The following is an 18,189-nucleotide window of genomic DNA, read 5'->3' as shown; positions in this document are numbered from 1 at the left end:
CTTACACCTTTGTATCACTATATTAATACATCGTGTCCACCAGACAGGATCACCATGCAACGTGACATGACATCTTAACAGATATTCGTGTATTACAAATAAAATGACACTCTAAATGTGATTTGCAGTGAAATTCACCTGCAGATTTGTTAATGCAAGTTCTTGTTCAGTAGTTTTTGTCCTACCTCTGGAAGTGCCCCATTTCTCTTTGACACAGTCCAGTTTCCTACCCAGATTACTACTATAAAAACTGATATTAATCTGTACTTTCCTGTAATCCCCTGAATTTAATTTGTATTCAATAATTGCTGATATTTTCCTAAACACAGGTTTTAGTACATGCTGTACACTGTCTCAGACCCATTTTTCTAACCTGGGGCTGCGCTCCTGATAAGCAAACCACATTAGCACAAAATAACGCATACATCATGGGCTTTTTACTGTCATGTGTCTTATTAATGGTCCATTCTTTTTCTTTTATTTGCAGGATGTTGTGTGGGGATTAAACTCCTTGTTTACAGTAAGTGCAGAAATAAAACTATTATAAATGCTTGGCAGTGCAGATCTGCGTATTGATAAGGGAGAACTGTCAACAAAGAAACAGAACAGCAGTGTTAACTGAAAATGTTCTAATGGTTCAACTGATAAAACGGCTGATCAGTGAGGATGGTTTTGCTGTGACATTTCCAAAAGCCAAGATGATAAAAAGGGGAAATTGCCATTCTAAACCTGTCACCCTCAAACAGACAGCACAAACTGTGACTCACTATCAGTTTTTGCATCCAGGTGTTGTATATATGTGTGTTTATTAGAGGTTGCTTTACGATAATGATTGAAGTGATGTAATGTGTGTAATGTAATGTGATGTAAAGTGATTAAGTGAGGTAATGGTAGTGTTTTTAGCGCCAGTAAAATTCATTCACATACTGTGACCTTTCGTATGAATAATACCAGAGGTTTTATATGGCCCAAAGTATGGTATTTAACTGAATGATAAACTTTAATTTTGAGATACTTTTCTTGATTAATTAATTCTCCTAATCCCAGCTGTGTAAGAATACTACATTAACTTATTTTCATGCATTGTGTCAGAATTTCCGTTTGCATTTTGTTTTCTCGCTCTTACCCCAATTCTCTCATGCTCTCTCTGTTTCCCTATCTTTTCCGCTGACTGCTTCCGTGTCCCCATCTCCTTTCCTAGAACTCCACTTCTTCTCTTGCCTCTTGTTCTTTTGCTTTCTCTTGTCTGTCCTCTTTCTTCGACTACTTCTCTCTGTGTCTCCTTTCTTCACCCAGTTCTCCGTGAACCAGGCCTTCCAAAGCTCTTTCGCAAACAGGCACACCCTCTCCCCCTGATTGGAAGAATGTATAAAATTGGCGGAACGGAGGAGGGGCTGTCCTTGTGTCCCCGCCCTTTGTCGACGGACTCTTTTAGGGTAGAATAATGCAGACCGAATCAGTCTTAATTATTCTGGCCTTTCAAAGTACTTTCCAAAGGGGCAGAGCCATTGGCCAGAGGCTCCGCCCTTTGCGATGGCGCTCCTGGATGCCTGGTTTACAGAGAAGCAGATGGAAAAAGAAGGCACAGGTAGAAGTGGACGAAGAAAGAAGACAGTAGAACACGAAGAGACAAGAGAAGAAGCAGAGTTGCGGGAAAGGAGACAGGGACATGGAAGCGGTCGGAGGTGAAGGTGGGGAGAAATTGTGTGAGAGAATGTGAATGAAAACCTGCATGAGGCAACAGCAAATTTTGTTTCCTAATGGAAAAAATCCTCAGAAAATGAATGGACCAAAAACAAAACCAAAAAAACGTCCAAATCGTTTTTAGTCTATTTGCACAAGTCTGGCGGTAAATGTTTTTAGAGATGAGAAAATGATCAAAATGCTTTTCTGGGTTGCTTAGAATTAGTTATGATGTTCACCTACTATTTCTCTTTAAAGTGATATTAAACCTGAAGAGGTTTCTTGGTCAACTGAAAAGTGCCGGTTAGTGATAAAAATAAGAGTTACATTCCATGGTACAAAAAAGTTAGGCTCCTGAAAGTAAATGCTTATATTACAGCTCTTCTTACATAATGGTATCTCAAGGACTGTAATGCTGGTAATAGGTAAAGTGTATTTGTGGTCTACGCTAAAGCTTTTTGTTAAACTGAAAGCTTTGATTTGTCAGCCTCATGGTGTAATTTCTGTCTTCTCTTTCCATAGGATCTGTTAAATTTTGATGACCCTTTGAACATTGAGGCAGCAGAGCATCATTTGAGGGATAAGGTGAGATTACTGGCATCTTCTCTTTGCTCTACTTTTTGTGCTTTTATTAAAAGCTATTGTGTTTTAACTCCTTGCCCCATTACTTTGTATTAACATTAAGCTAAAATCTCTGTAAAGTGGCATGGAATGTCAGAAACGGTGTGCAAATACGCAGACATTGGGGTTATGCATTTTCTCCAAGTGTGTGACTGTGAGGTAGGCAAGGGGGTGGTTATTAATTTTTTCTTAAGAAATGAAGCACTATTGGATCAGAAAAAAGATTGGTCACCAAAGACAAAAGAGATCTGCAAAGTTGTCATTTTACCAAATACAAGCCTCATCCGAGCTATTCATCTAATAGTATGTATTCACCTTTCTGACCTTGGCTTTACGTGTGCTTATATTCCAAAGTATCTCAAATAATTGTGGTTGTATTATTCAAACACTGTTGCTAGTAGCTACACATACTTCCTGTTTTTGTACTGTGTGATTGTAAAAATATCTATTTGTTTTTACCGCAATGGTTCGTCAGAACCCAGATCTTCTGAGTATCGGTGTGGCTGGGTGTTATTGCATCCGTTTTGGTATAACTCTGCTCCTGTGTGATTTTTAGGTAGCCGAGGATATTTAAGATTAGAGGCATGTATATGGTTATAATGTGGAGGATATTCTGCTAACTGAGGGAGACTGCGTGTACAGATTTCGCATCATATCAGCAGCATAATATAAGGCTTTGTGGTAGCAAGGTCCAGCTTGACCAGGCATGGATGGATCTACTGTTGTTGCTCCACCAACACTTTAGTGTTCCTTAATGGACATATAGGAATTATTTTTAGGATCACCGCCATTCCCCAAGAGGTTTGCTGTGGTGAATAAAAGAGAGTTGTTTCACTAGTTCTGCACTATATGTACCCACTAATTAAATTGTTTTTCTAGAAGGCTTCTAATAAAAATTATAGTTTAGTCCTTGAGTTTTAGGCTTAGTGTTCTGCTTGGTGAGCAGAGGGTGTCAATAAACAATAATATCACGATAACAGTCGGCTAATAAAAGATAAAATTACCCTTTAATAATCTAATTCTACTTTTTTTTTTTTTTTTAAACTGTGAACTCGCAGGCATGGTATATTGGAAGCTAACTTTTTGTGGTCTGCCAGATGGAAATTGATCTTTTGTGCAGACTATTCTAGAATAAGACGTTATTAATAATAGTTGGAATTACAAAATGTGTATTGGGTAGGTGCTTTCTGGTTGGGAATCTCATGATCACAGCTGCCTCTTCCTCTCAGCAGATGGGATGTTACATTATTGTTAAATAAACATAGACGTTCTTGGATGGACGTCTACTTTTGATTCACTTGATGATTAATTGGTAGTTGGCCATACACAACCATGGATAAAAGCATACTCTATTTTAAGATATTAGAATACACTGAGGAGAAGTTCAGCTCTTTGTATAGTCACAATGCTGGACTCTCTGTGTTATAAATGATACTGAGTATAACCACTCTCATACCGTTTGTGTAACTGCCAATAAAAGCACTTTGTTCATTCCCTCATTAAGCCCATGCTGTATGTGCAAAGACTGAGTCTTTCAGCTAACCTACTTCAACTTAGTCCCTAGTTAGATAAAGTATGACATTTTATCTAAAATGTAAGATAGCAATTATTCTCTTTTATTAGGTGTTGAGAACCACCTGCTGCTAACCTATTCAATGTGGACAGTTGCAATCAAATGAGATTTCTGTGTGTAAAATCAGAAAGAGCAATTTGATTGGACACAACTGTATTTATATATCTAATATCTATTCTTCTTTTGTTATAACTTTACAATAAAATATTGCACAAACAGGGATTTAGATGTATTCTATATATATTCTATACCAGCTCATCAGGATGGAGAAGAGTGTGAACAGGATCCCAGCCAGCTAAAAACACCTCTTACTTCTTACTTTCCAGCTCGTGTTCAAGAACAGCAAGCCGGGCCGATGTCTGGGTTCACCCCAGCTCAGCTTGTTTCTTGTCACGGCTATCTTCCCACCTCTACTACGGAGGCAGTTTTGTCAGCAAACACATGAGAGAAACAACCTCTATGCTGATCTTATTTATCACAGCTAAGGCTAATGAATGTCAACTTTCATAATGAGAGTCACTGACCTCATTTAGTGCGTGGAGCTTTCACTTAACACTAGTACTACCTGACTTGGCCAGTTGGTAATAAAATCACTGAAATGCCAGTCCGCTGGAAGAGGTTTCAAGAAGTATATAGAATAGAAAAAAATCGTAGTTCATTTGCAGTAATGATTTAATTAGAGGACAAAGGTTCTTCTCATTAATGGACCACTCGTTCTCTCTGGCCTATTATTAATTACTCTCTTTGGTTAGTAGTCATTGTTAGTAAACCATGTTCCTAACCTGGAACATAGTGAGTATAACAAAATGAATTTATAATATCTTACACCGCTTTTGTCAAAGAAAAACAGCTTGAAATTGAGGCTCCATAAAAGGGTGTTACCATATTACCAATGGTATTTTTTTCCCCCAAAAGCTTACCAGAGCACATCACTACCTGTTTTATAGAATTTTTTTTACATGGTTAATGTTCTGCCCCAGATATCAGAAATCCAAGTACAGTTAGTGTGCTCAAACAACTGTTCAGTGTTTTACCAGCTTTCCTTTACCCCTTCAGCAACAGTAGGAAATGCAGTGCCCACACAAGTGCTCTCCTGCTACAGATGAACTACAGAAGTGGGATTTCCCTGTAGGATCCCTGCGTTCTGTTTCTTTTGTGTACCCGTGACTCGTGCTGGCCCAAGGGAAGCAGCTGAATGAACACAACAGAATTGGGGTTACGAGGGGAATGTGAGGTGGAGTGCTGGGTGACTGCCTAATGTGCTCACAGCTCACTATTTAACTCCCCCTTTACAACTCTCTGTATTCTGGTAGAGATCCATTCATGGCTTAGTCCCAATTCCCTGCCTCTCACAGCATGCAGTTATGGTAAAGTCTCTCTGCATCCTTTTTGTGGCCCCTAAGCAGGTCTGCTGTAATAGCAGGCATTTGGATTTCTTCTAATTAAAACTTAGTAAAGTTTTTTTTTATGGTCTCCTGAATTAAGTAGGTTTTGGAGCCTGGCCTAAAATGGGCTGTGGTATAAATCATTGTTTGCTAAAATAGCACCCACAGTTTTCACAGTATTTTATACAACACGATATTTAATAAATTGGCAGGCATGTAGTCAAATAAGATAAAGATGGAGCTACTAAATAGCAGGTGATATGTTGGACTTTTGATTTATCGTTCCTCCGAGTGCATTTATTTGGAGCAGATGGGTCGGGTGTATGTGTGGGTCAGTGAGACCGCACATGTAAGCATCCAAATGAAAGCTGTGTAGTGCTAATGGAGGGGAATCATTTCCGCTGCTAGACACACTGCAGTTACCATGGCACTATAGCATGTATATGCTATAGCCCAAAGGTTTTTAGCCATAAAACATGAAATGCTTAGAATTGACTGCTCACCCATATCAATGCATTATTTATTGTGCTCCTATGCAACATTGAGCATGTTAAGAAAAAGTGAATGTACCGTATTGGCTCGATTTTAGGCCGCGCCCTAAAAGTTTGGTGCTATTTTTAAAGAAAAAATACACAGTGGAATTGTAAAACAGTATTTTATCTAATGAAAAGGAATACATGTATTTTAACATTGTTGGCATAGTCAGCATAGGTTATATACAAACCGAAATTTGGAAAAGCAATAGCTATTTTAAGGCCCCCCTTAATTCATAATGCACCTTACTTATAGATATGCCACTCTGCCCCCCCAGATATGCCACTCTGCTCCCTAGATATGCCACTGTGCCCCCCCAGATATGCCACTCCCCCCCAGACTTGCCAATGCACCCTCATACTCCCTGGTGTCTAGCAGGGCCGGCACTTCCGCCGGGACTTCTATGGTCACCGGAAGGTTATGTCACACCGGTGTTCCACCATAGATGCCCCGGTGGAAGTGCCGGCAGTGGACATTGTCTACGCGCATCGCTCAGACGTCCACGGCTGCCCTAGAGGATAATCCAGGTCCCCTGCAGCGTTACGGGGAATCTGCATCCTAACCCTGCTGCTTGCCCCCAGCAGGGCAAAATCAACTCACGGGACATGCCGTTCTGGTCGCCCGGCGACCAGAGCGGCATGTCCCTTGAGTTGAGCGATACGAATTGCGCTAAACCCCAATTATAGGGCGCACCTCCACTTTAAAGACCTAAAGTGGGGGGGGGTGGCCTATGTTCGGCAAATACGGTATTTAGGCTGAAGGACAATGTCTCTGACCATGTGTTCATCCCAGGTTTAGCTGCTAATTATTTCTCAGACACACTGAGCTTAATCAAGGGTGCTAGAATATACATATAAAATGTGTCATCTACAGATCTGTATAAGAAATTAAGAAACAAAGTGGCAATATTCCAGAGGGTGCCTGAGTTTCCAGTGTCCTTGTTACCATGCTAAATCACCTTCTGAAGCACTGAAAAGCCCTTTCTGCAGGTTATTCATTGATGGCATAATTTTCCTTAGATCAAGGAATGTAAATGAGGCTTGCATTCTCAAAAAGCAGGGTCCATTCTATACTTGATGAAGATCATAACTCTTATATGGTTAAGCTTAAAACATTTAACAAAAAGCTGTATTTAGCTATATGTAAGCAGCTCTTTGGTTTGTCTTGCATTTCTTGGCCGCTCAATGTATACTGTACACACATTTTATAGGAATAACAGTTAAGTTGTTTTTGTCGTTTATGGCACCATTTCTAACACATTTAAAAACATGTCCTGCAACTATGCTATTTCTCATTGTACTGCTTGCCATCGATATGCACCAGCCAACATGAGTCATGCGTTCTGTTTCCTTGGCTGCTTTGTCTGCCAAATTAACTGTGTTTTCTATGTATCGCAGGATGAATATCGAAATAAAGTTGAGGATTACATAAGGCGCTATGCCAGATGATGCCATGAAGACAACTTCATCACTTGGCGCTCCCTCCAGGAGAACTGGCCAACCTTGGTGATGTTCCTATGGACAAGTGGGGGAAGAAACTGGACTTAACACAACAGATTTTGTGCCCTCCTCCTCTCAAAGACTCAGACAATTATTTTACCTCCAGCCCCCTGCACTCCCCTCAGAGCTTGATGTTCCTCCTAATCAGGACTTTCAAAATGCTTCTCCCCCTTCTGGTTTGGCTTTTGATGTGTGTGCTTTTTGAGTGGGGAGACTAACACGAGTTGTTTGTTTTTTCTTTTTTGTGTCAAAAACAGCTTTTAAAAGTACAGGGGCATAATGTGAATTGAAAGGAAAAGAAACATATATTATATGCTGATGTCTAAAGCCACATTAATTCTAGGATATACAAGATTTGATTTCCATGGGAGTTGTGCAACATGTAGCAGGTCACAGAGGCACAAGGATTTTGGCACCTATTATCAGATTTTCTCCAGGTGTCCAGAAAATATAGATCTGCCGTTTGCAGTGTTGTTTAACTTTGAGTATTAACCATTTTGTTGTCAGTTCTGCAAATCATTCTTCAGTAAAGAGTTTTAAATAAAAACAAGGTATTTTCAAGTGCCTCAGAGATATCTTGTATAGTATCAAACCAGAATCACTAGGCCCATCAAATTTCTTGTTTCATCTGTCAAATTTATAACACCTGCATTTCAGGGACAGCTTTAAAGCCTGGGGACAGTTAATGGGTCTTGAGGGAGAAGAAACTTAACACCAATGTGGACATGATTGAGTGTCTAATGTGTAATTTCTTTTTAGGAGGGTTGAATACATTTCGGGGAATATTATGCAAATTTGTAGCCTATGAAAGAAGGGCGCATCAGACAGGTTAACAATGTTCCAGAAAATGTACCGTTCATCACAATTATGCATCTTTGTATTCTTCTCTTGTGAAATGGAAACTGTAAATGCACCCTGAAAATGTATGAAATGAGTAATATAAATATGCACTTTCTTTGCTCTAGCATGATGTGACGAGTGTCCTGATTTGATGGGAATAACGGAAAAGGGTATACTTTGATCTGCTGAAGACACATACAATAATAACCTTTGTCTAGTGAATTAAACAGGTGTGACAGCATTATGCATAGTAATGTTAAAAATGCCTTTAAGTTATTCCATCATACATAGAAAGTTCTATGTTCCTTTAAGATAACATGGCCTGCCTCTCTTTCTGCAATGCATATAGGTTATACACTGTGTGGCATTTTGCGCACTTTCAATCTCACCCAAACATCACATGTACAAAGGTTACTTGCTAATACAATTTCTACCAGCTATGGAACTAAATCGCTCAGGGCAAGAGGAACATTTTTTCATTCATTGTTTCATTGGTCTGTTTCCCGTCTGTTGTACAGAAAAATGTCTATAACTTTGCCAATATACCATGAATGCTGAAGTAGGTCAGAAGCACAGTATTTATGAAAAGACAGTGATGGCCTTTAACCTTTACCCGGCACAAGCCTGTTCCTAATAAGAACTGGGTCATTAACCGGACATGGACCGTTAGCCGTATGATTGCCTGTTAAGTGATCTAAATGTTTAATATATCATTAATTACTGTGTTTTGTGTACACAAAATAAGAAAAGCAGTGTATCATCTTATCAAAACAGCCATAAGATTTATTATAACCTTAATATTTAATAGCATGTAAGCAATTCTGATTCTTTCCCTAACTGTATAAACTTAAACTTCAGTTTACACAATGAGCCTATTATAAGCAATTAAGATATACCGTATTTGCTCGATTATAAGACGAGGTTTTTTTCAGAGCAAATGCTCTGAAAAATACCCCTCGTCTTATAATCGGGGTCGTCTTCTAATCAGACCTCAAATAGAGGTCTGATTAGGAGACTAAGATCCAGATCCCCCGCACCGCTGCAGGGGACCTGGATCCTCCTGTCGTCGCCCCCCACCCCACACACTTACCGGTGCTTCCGGAGGTGAAGTTGGCAGCGGGGGTTTGTATGCGTCCGTCGCAAATACCTTCCCCGACTGTCAGAGATCAGAGTTCAAGAGTTCCTGATCTCTGAGAGCCGGGGAAGGTATTTGCGACGGACGCATACAAACCCCCGCTGCCAACTCCACCTCCTTCCGGCTGCCGCGGAATGAGACGTCAACCCGCTGCCCCGGCAATACAGCAGGAAATTGGAAGCACCGGTAAGTGTGTGTGTGTGTGTGTGTGTGTGTGTGTGTGTGTCATTTCTGGAATGCCTTACACCCCTATATGCCACTCTGGCACTTAGGGGGTTAAAAGGCATATTATGGGGCAGAGTGGCATATAGGGAGGTATAAGGCATTTCAGGAGGCAGAGTGGCGTTAAGGGGGCATTTAATAGTGCACTCTGCCTCCTGAAATGCCTTATACCTCCCTATATGCCACTCTGCCCCATAATATGCCTTTTAACCCCCTAAATGCCAGAGTGGCATATAGGGGTATAAGGCATTTCTGGAGGCAGAGTGCTCTATATAATGCCTTTTAACTCCCTTAATGCCACTCTGCCTCCTGGAATGCCTTATACCTCCCTATATGCCACTCTGCCCCATAATATGCATTTTAACCCCCTAAATGCCAGAATGGGATATAGGGGTATAAGGCATTTCTGGAGGCAGAGTGGCACATAGGGGGTCAAAAGGCATACCATGGGGCACAGTGGCATATAGAGGGTTAAAAGGCATATCATGGGCCACAGTGCCATATTGGTGTGGCAAGCCTGGGGGCAGATGTGCGTAACTGGGGGACAGGTTGGAAAATACAAGAAATAAAAACAAAAAACAAATATTTTTCTCAATCATAGCTTTTATTAAAAAAAATAGTTTACATGAATTAACATTTACTGGTAAAACTTTTTTCCTTTAGGGTCGTCTTATATTCAGGCTTTTTCTTTTTTTCCTAAGTTAATATTCAGATTTTGGGGGGTCGTCTTATAATCAGGGTCGTCTTATAATCGAGCAAATACGGTAATATGATTCAAATTATAATATAAGAATTATAATATAATAAGCAATTATAGCAAATATAATGAGAATGATATATGTAACATAAACCCTCATAATGTATATATAACTGTGAACAGTGGTCTCAACTTTGTATTTTCACGAATTGCATTATTAGTCCTACCCATTACTTTTTTCTCTTTGGGGATCTGTGATTCAGAGATATAATTTCGGTAAACCCATCATTATTACTGGCCAGAACAATGATTTGTTGATGCAGAGGGATGGATATTGTTGGACCAACAAGTTGGGCAGCGGGGCACACAAATAATAGACCAAATATACATGCACACTCACACTTATACACACTAACGTTAAAACATCCTCACTATTATCACAGCTCACGCTTACACATACTTACACTGACACACACACACTTACACATACACTCTGAAGACACCCTCATATTAAAATATCCTCACTGTCATCCAGTAGCGTACCTAGCGGGGGGCGGGGGGGGCGGTCCGCACCGGGTGCCGCTCATCAGGGGGGTGCCAACTTGCCGGCACCCCTCCAGAGACGGACAGCAATGTCCGCCGCTGGAGGAGAAGGCTCGCAAGGGAGCAGTATCGGAGGTCTTTAACAGACCTCCGGCTCCCTTGAGCGATTGTAAGCCGGTGGAACCGGCTTAAAATCACTCAAGGGAGCCGGAGGTCTGTTAAAGACCTCCGATACCGCTCCCTCGCGATCTGCGCAGCAACTGCTGCTGTACGCCGGGGTTTGTTTTCAGATCCCGGCGCACAACACTGAAGCCGCGCCCACCGCCGTCCGTGCCCTCTGAACCAGGAAGAAGACAGAAGAAGAGGAGCGAAGAGAAAGAAAAGGAGCTGACTGCTGTAAGAAGAAAAGAGGAAAGGTAGGAAATCATTCAGTGAGAGTGGATTGGTATGTGTGGAATCTGTGGATTGGTATGTGTGGAATCTGTGGATTGGTAAGTGTGGATTGGTATGTGTGGAATATGTGGATTGGTAAATGTGGATTGGTATGTGTGGAATATGTGGATTGGTAAGTGTGGATTGGTAAGTGTGGATTGGTATGTGTGGAATCTGTGGATTGGTATGTGTTGAATCTGTGGATTGGCAAGTGTGGAATCTGTGGATTGGTATGTGTGGATTGGTAAATGTGGATTGGTATGTGTGGTATGTGTGGATTGGTATGTGTGGCATCTGGAATGGTAAGTGTGGATTGGTAAATGTGTGAGAGTGATGGGTGTTATGCTGTACCATTTCCAATGTCTTTTTCATTATATAATTATGCTCTAAAGTACATCATAACTCCCATCACTCTCACACATTTAGCAATCCACACTTTACCATGCTGTTCCATACAGTGGCAGAGCTGGGAGACAGAGGCCTTGCACCCCCACCCCAGGACTCCTGAAAGGTAAGTGAACTTCAAAGGGGGGAGAGGGTAGATAGTTAGGGGGGGTAGATAGGGAGAAGGGAGTGAGACGGAGGGGATAGGGGGTAGATAGGGAGAAGGGAGTGAGAAGGGCTAGATAGGGCAGAAGGGGGTGAGAATGGGTAGATAGGGAGAAAGGAGGGTAGCAAGAATATTGAAATAAAGAGTCAGAATGAGAGAGCGAAAATGAATGGATTAATGTGTGGATGAATTGTGTGAATGAGTGAGAGAATTAATGAATTTGTGAGAATGCATCAATGAATATGTGTAAATAATTTTGTGTGAAAGAATAAATTATTGTGTGAATGAAAGTGAATTAGTGAGTGACTGTAAAAGTGTTTGTGTTAATCATAGGTGTATAGTTGATTTGTCAAAAAGGCAAAGATGGTATAAGCAGGGTGTTTATGGGACAAAGATGGCACAGGTAGCGTGTTTATAGGACAAAGATGGCGTACACTCGGCTGTTTGGGAACAATGCTGACTCATGCTGGGCTGTTTGGGGGCAAATATGGCACGTCCTATGTGTATGTAATTTGGGTGCTGGTCAGGTTCTATGTGGGCAATGTGGGCGCTGTTTTTTTGGAGGGTTATTAAAGAAAGCACTATTATATGTTAAGTAAATGTTATTTAAACGTGTTTATTTTACTTATAAGTTATTAATTTATTTTTTCAGATTTCTTGTTGTTTACAGTTGACATACAGTTTACAAATTGGTGCAGTAAATATTCTTGTCAACATAATTTTGTAGATGTCTTTACATTTGGGGGGGGTGCCACTTACAGGATCCGCCCCGGGTGCCAAATACTCTAGGTACGCCCCTGCTGTCATCACACTTGACACCCTCACCCTTCCACACGTCCAGACATCACTCATCATACAGTCAATTGCACAGAGCTCCCGTCTGTGTTTAGGCTGCTCCATCTCAGAGCACCTGTTTGAAGATTTTTGGACCACCTGGTCAGCCCACTCCTGCTGCACATCCCGTTGGTCCTTCCCTCTTATTTATAGGGGGCAGTTAAGCCCCTCTAAAGCAATGTGTGTTTTGCTTTACCTATCCTCATCCTACCAATGCATTTTCTACATGGGGCTTTGCTTAACAATAAAACCAGCAACACCTTTTCCATGAAAATGGGAGAGCCTTGCAGGTCCGCAGAGTGTCTTCTGTTAAAAGCTTTCTATATTGTACAGTGAGGCTAGGGGATAAAAGCTTATTTTATGTAAAATAATGATGAAGACAATGCCAGTTGCATAGCTAAGCCCCATCATAGGTTTGGTAAGTTGAACTACGCACAAACCATGTCAGACTCGCTTGCTGCATAAGGCAAGTCTCACTGAAATATAAAACAGGAGAAGTTTGGGTCGGTCCAGCCTGCGCTTCTCCACTCCAGCCAAGCCGTAACTAGAGAGGGGGCTCTGCTGCAGCTGTGTTTGCTTGCTCAGCCATGTAACATAAAAAAATGTTACTGTCCCTTTGCACATGTACATTCATTGCTGTTACACCTGCTTATATGACTTCCAAATTAAATACATGAATTAAGAGCTTATGAACCGTGGGTTTGGCTTGTGAATATGAAGCATTTTAACATCAGGCTCACCCCCTTGGATCAGCGGTTGCGCTGATATTCTCCAGTATTCAAAGGTTTTCTGTATAAGTGTAGGATACAGTTTTGACAATACCAGCGCTTACACATTTATGTTATTTGATGTGTTCTTATAGCAGGCATCTGATGTTCTCTGTGATGAGAGGGTGTAGTAGATTGGCCTTGACATTTCTACATTTATCTAGATGATTCACTTCAACTTAATAAAAGTCTTTTCTACAGGTCCCTTCCTGCTTACTGGATGAAAGTGGGGTTGTCTGCTTAACACAATACCAGACCTGAGCTGTAATAATCTTTGTAAGTCTGGCTTGAGTAAGATGTTTCTTAAAGGGGCAATCCCTGCCTATTGTTTTCAATTAAACAAGGAGACTTTAACTTACGAAACATGCTTATTTCTCTTCCCAACAGTACTACATGTGATCGTCTCTCCAAATGAGTTTCCCAACCATCGGAAATATAGAAAGTGAGATGGGTAAAGGTGACAGAGTTTTATGGAGAAAGGTATGCAAGTAGATTATCCAAAGGTGAACTCTTCTCCAGAAACGGGTCATATATTTTATAGTTCAATTTTACAAGATTCTATCTACCAAATTAAGTTTTTTTTCCTAGAAATATTTAAATATTAACACAATCAAACCACAAAATGTATTGTCACACACACAACGTTTGTGTTGACATTGTGTTTTTTAGCATTTTAATTCACACTACAAAGTAACAACAGCACATACCTATCAATTTCAGATTGTTGTGGGATGGTCAGGGTGATCAAAGGATCTTCCCAACCAGCTCATGATCCCTGCATTATAAGACAGCAGCTGAAAAGAGGGATTGTACTATTAATTTAACGGTTTGAAATTAAAATTTTACTCTAGGCACAGTCTCTGAATAAAACATAGATACTGTAATTAATTCCCATATTGGAACTAATCATGGCCAGAAAATGGCACAGCTTGTGTTTAAATGGCATTGGTATGAGGTATACTGTCATTGGGGTTGGAGACGGTGGGATTGTTGGCATTGTGCGTGACTTTCTTAAACCATAGGGTTACACATCAGTGTATTTTGCATGAAGAAAAATAAATATTTTGACGGTATGTCATTTCAATGATGGGACACTAAATTCTGCTCTATTATGCCTACTTTGGCTTCATTATTAGGTGTGAAGAACATAGGCTGCATGCATTCAGACTACTTCAAAGAGCATTCTGTACCTGTCTTCTTTTTGAGAATAAATGCCCCATTAATGTTAAAGGAGTTGCTAATACATTATCATTTATGACCTAAGCACATAGATCATCAGTAGTGTGGAAATAAAGAAAGTTGTCTGTGGTTCTCATATTCAGCTTGTGTTTGACCAAGGTCACGCATCTAAATATAGAAAGATGCAAGCTGCTATATTGCCCAGGGGGGTTTTATTTCCCACTCTTGGAGATGTTTACTGTAAATTAATGAAGGCGCTTCAACCGTGTGACCAGACGTTTCTGAATCAAACGCCACTTTCCAATATCCTTTAGAGAGGAAACACCACTATCTTCTCTCTCCTGATGAAAGCAGCTGCTGATACAAGAATAGATCAGAGTCAGTGGGCAGGGGGGGGGTTCTGTGGCCACTGACTTATTAAGGAGCATTGTGCTGAGCTCCCGAGGCAGTTCCATGGTGCTGCTGACGAAGATTCGCCTCACAGGGACAATGTGTGGAATACTTTCCGCTTCCCCTCAATGCTTCCTTATTTGAGCATCTGCTAAAACACTGCACATGGCTTCTTTCCATTCTGTTGTTTCTGTGGTTGGCTAGAGCCTTACTGCAGAGAAAATGTTACTTAAGCAGGTCTTCACAGATGGGCTCATTATACACCTCAGTTTACTTTTAATTCTCTCAGTATACTGGTGGGTTAATCAGAACAACCGGGTCATTGATCAAGTTACAAGCAGGCAGGAGAAACACTGAAGGGCATTTAGTGATTATACTGGTCAGCTCTATACTAATCACATTTAACCCATCATTAAAGATCTTACAATTATGTTTTTGCTATGGATTTTTCTATTTACTTCTAAAATCAGAATCCGCAAAATCCAACATAATATACTAAATGTAATTAATGACACTATTTTCATTTTATTTTTAACCTAATTTTTTCCATTATTTGTCAGCATATCTGTTTAAGGGTATGATTGACATCTTGATTAGTCAATGTTGCCTTCTGAACAGAGATTGTGCTTCAGTCCATAGCTCCACCTAGAAAGACTTTCACCTATAGAGCAGAAAAAGAGCTTATTATTTCTGCCCGTCATAAATAACTAGTTAGGTTAAATGCATGTTCCTTTTCTTGTTCCTATAGTTTTGATAATAAACCCTTTACGTCAGTCCCATTTCCTGCACAGAACCAAAAAAAATACTTCTTAAAGTATCAATTAGCAATAATACATTATACATTTTTGTCAAAAAAAGCTGTGACCTCCAGGCAAAGAAAGATGCCTAGCTTTCGGTGATGCAGAAAGCAAAAGCACCAACCTGCACAGCAGTGGTCCTTGGACTATTGTGGGAGAAGGGCCATTATCTTACCTGGTAACTTCCTACCTAGAGTTCTCCATCTCCTGCTCCTAATGGGAGGTGCGACGGAGCTGTCCCTGTGATGAGCTCAAGGGTTAGGCAGAACCTGGGGGGGAAAGTGAGTGCAAACGCTGGTCTTCTTCCTGGTGAATAAAGAGCTCAACCTAGAGCCTTGGGGAAAAGTTCCAAGGTATGTCATTGTCAATGTATGTGAAAGATGCCAGCCTACATCTGAATAAGCGTGCTGCTATAATCTGAGAATACTTTTACTGTGATACTACGACTACATCTCGTCCACTGTCTGATAACACGAATTGTTTTATAGATTAAGTTTCAATTCATCTCCTTCCGTCATTAGCTCCCCATTAGTTAAATTGCTTGGTTGATTAAAGTCTCACTTGAAGTAGGAGCAAAAAAAGAGAAGCAAACCTTAATTTGTCCAAATATATGTAATAAGTAGTTTTAAGTCTGTTTGCAGTATACTGTGTAAAGATAAAGAATTGCACTGACTTTTATTTTATAATACCATAAGAATAAACCTTCAGGGAAACCACAAAGACTGCCCAAAACCTCTACATTTTCCTTTACCGATCAAACTTATGACAGCGGAACGAATACTCTTGGTCCTGATGCCAAGATGCCATCATGTGTAACTTAACAAGCCCCCAAGGGACACAAAGACGAGAGGCCAGCATTTCTCCCCGGTCTGCTATTTTAATATGCGGTTTTAATACCAAACTGTCAGTTTTTATGCGTGTGTTGTTTTTTTCTGAGTACACATAGAGTTTAATTAGGCATGCTCTATTCATAATTATCAAAGCAAAGCAGAGGTTTGTGAAGTCAAAGCTTGGGGCCAGCATTTCCATTACGTAGAGTTTGCTGGGGTACAGTGTTTTAATATAATTGTTTTTTTAATCTTGATAATAGAAAGGGTTTCAACGATATGTCATTTAAAACGGAAGTAATAATAATACTAATATACTTTATGGATGCTGAGATCTGTTGTAAATGCTAGTAAAAAAAAAAGCATTTTACTGTTTGACATTTTTTATTGGTTTTCTTATTTGCAGGTAAAAAAGTACATTATTGCAGCAAGAGGTGACATAGAAACTGCAACCAGTCAGCTGTTCACACCATACTGCAAAAGGATATTAATAACTTTTCTACAGACACTAGTAGTGAGCACATAACAATGGGTAAGAAGAAATAGAGGGATACAAAGAGAGAGTATCTGCCAAAGTGCCCCTGGCTTTGTCTGTTTTTTTTTCCTGGGATCAACTTGATCATACCAATGGAGAAGACGCTTCACACTTAGGAGTGGTATTAATAGAGATCTGGCCTTTTTTGTTTAAAAGTCATGCTTACATGAAGTGATTAACAAATCTACACCGTACGCTGCATTTGCTTGGGGCTAATTAGGATACATTTCTGAAAAGAGTTGGGGAGCTAGATTACCAGTTTTCTCTGGATTAATTCTTTAACCAGTAGTGTGTGCTCACAACACTTCCCTAGTCATGTTATGCCTGCTCCCTGCCCTTTTCCAAACCCTTTAAGGATTAACTGGGGCCGGTCCAGCTCATATACAAAACTAGCCTTGCTCGTAATCACAAACACATTTTCTGTTTCTCAACCATTTTGTGCCTCCTATGAGCAGGAGAGCTTTCTCTGAGCTGCCAACTATGAAAAGCCACCAATGCCAACTACACCCCACCTACTCCATTGTAACTATTCCCATCCCGTACACAGCTAGACTTGTCCCCTGAACAAAGCCACTTCCTGAAACGAGGGAGCTCTAAAGGTAGCTTGCTCTGGGAAGTCCCCAGGTATGGTTCCCAGTGCCAGAAGCATTGTGAAAATAATTACTTGGAAGTCATCTGCTTTCAAACGAAATGTTTAGTTGCTAGGTAGACCATCAACATGAATAAAGCAAACTCTGTATTAACAGAGTATTAACTTCATTTCTCATGAAGCAGAAATAGACGTATATACAAAATAGTCAATTGCACTTGTTTTATGTGATATAAAAACATATGCCAGTGATGTGTTTATTAAAGGAAATAGATTGTAAGATTGCAAGGAAAATCTGTATCGTTAGATCCTAAGGCATGCTAATGTTTTTGTCCATTTTTTATATTGTCGTTTTTAATGTTGTTTGTTTTTTGGTTTCACTTTTGTTCCAGCACTACAGAGTCTGCTTGCACTGCTTGTACAAGTAAAATGTAAGTTAGAAACATTTGGGGGAAAGGATACACCATCACTGCATGTGTACAGTTTATTCTTCATTATTTTTACATTATTATCTGCAGCAAATGTCCTTATACTAATAGAGGCAGTTTTAAGAACAT

At 40.2% G+C, this 18,189-nt stretch overlaps 1 protein-coding gene across 2 annotated transcripts in view; it reads left to right on the top strand.

Moving 5' to 3' along the window:
• Positions 1 to 7,856, top strand: part of UBE2F (ubiquitin conjugating enzyme E2 F (putative)) — an 81,994-nt gene extending 74,138 nt beyond the window's left edge. For both annotated transcript variants that reach the window (XM_053470752.1, XM_053470753.1), the window contains exons 8-10: positions 488 to 520; positions 2,206 to 2,268; positions 7,194 to 7,856. In XM_053470752.1, coding sequence (XP_053326727.1) covers positions 488 to 520; positions 2,206 to 2,268; positions 7,194 to 7,244 — 147 coding nt within the window. In that variant the 3' untranslated portion in view covers positions 7,245 to 7,856. The remainder of the gene's footprint in view (positions 1 to 487; positions 521 to 2,205; positions 2,269 to 7,193) is intronic.
• Positions 7,857 to 18,189: the final 10,333 nt, after the last annotated feature.

The sequence above is a fragment of the Spea bombifrons genome, chromosome 7 (assembly GCF_027358695.1).
Source record: "Spea bombifrons isolate aSpeBom1 chromosome 7, aSpeBom1.2.pri, whole genome shotgun sequence".
Classification (NCBI taxonomy): domain Eukaryota; kingdom Metazoa; phylum Chordata; class Amphibia; order Anura; family Pelobatidae; genus Spea; species Spea bombifrons.
This window is presented reverse-complemented; position numbering and strand designations above follow the sequence as displayed.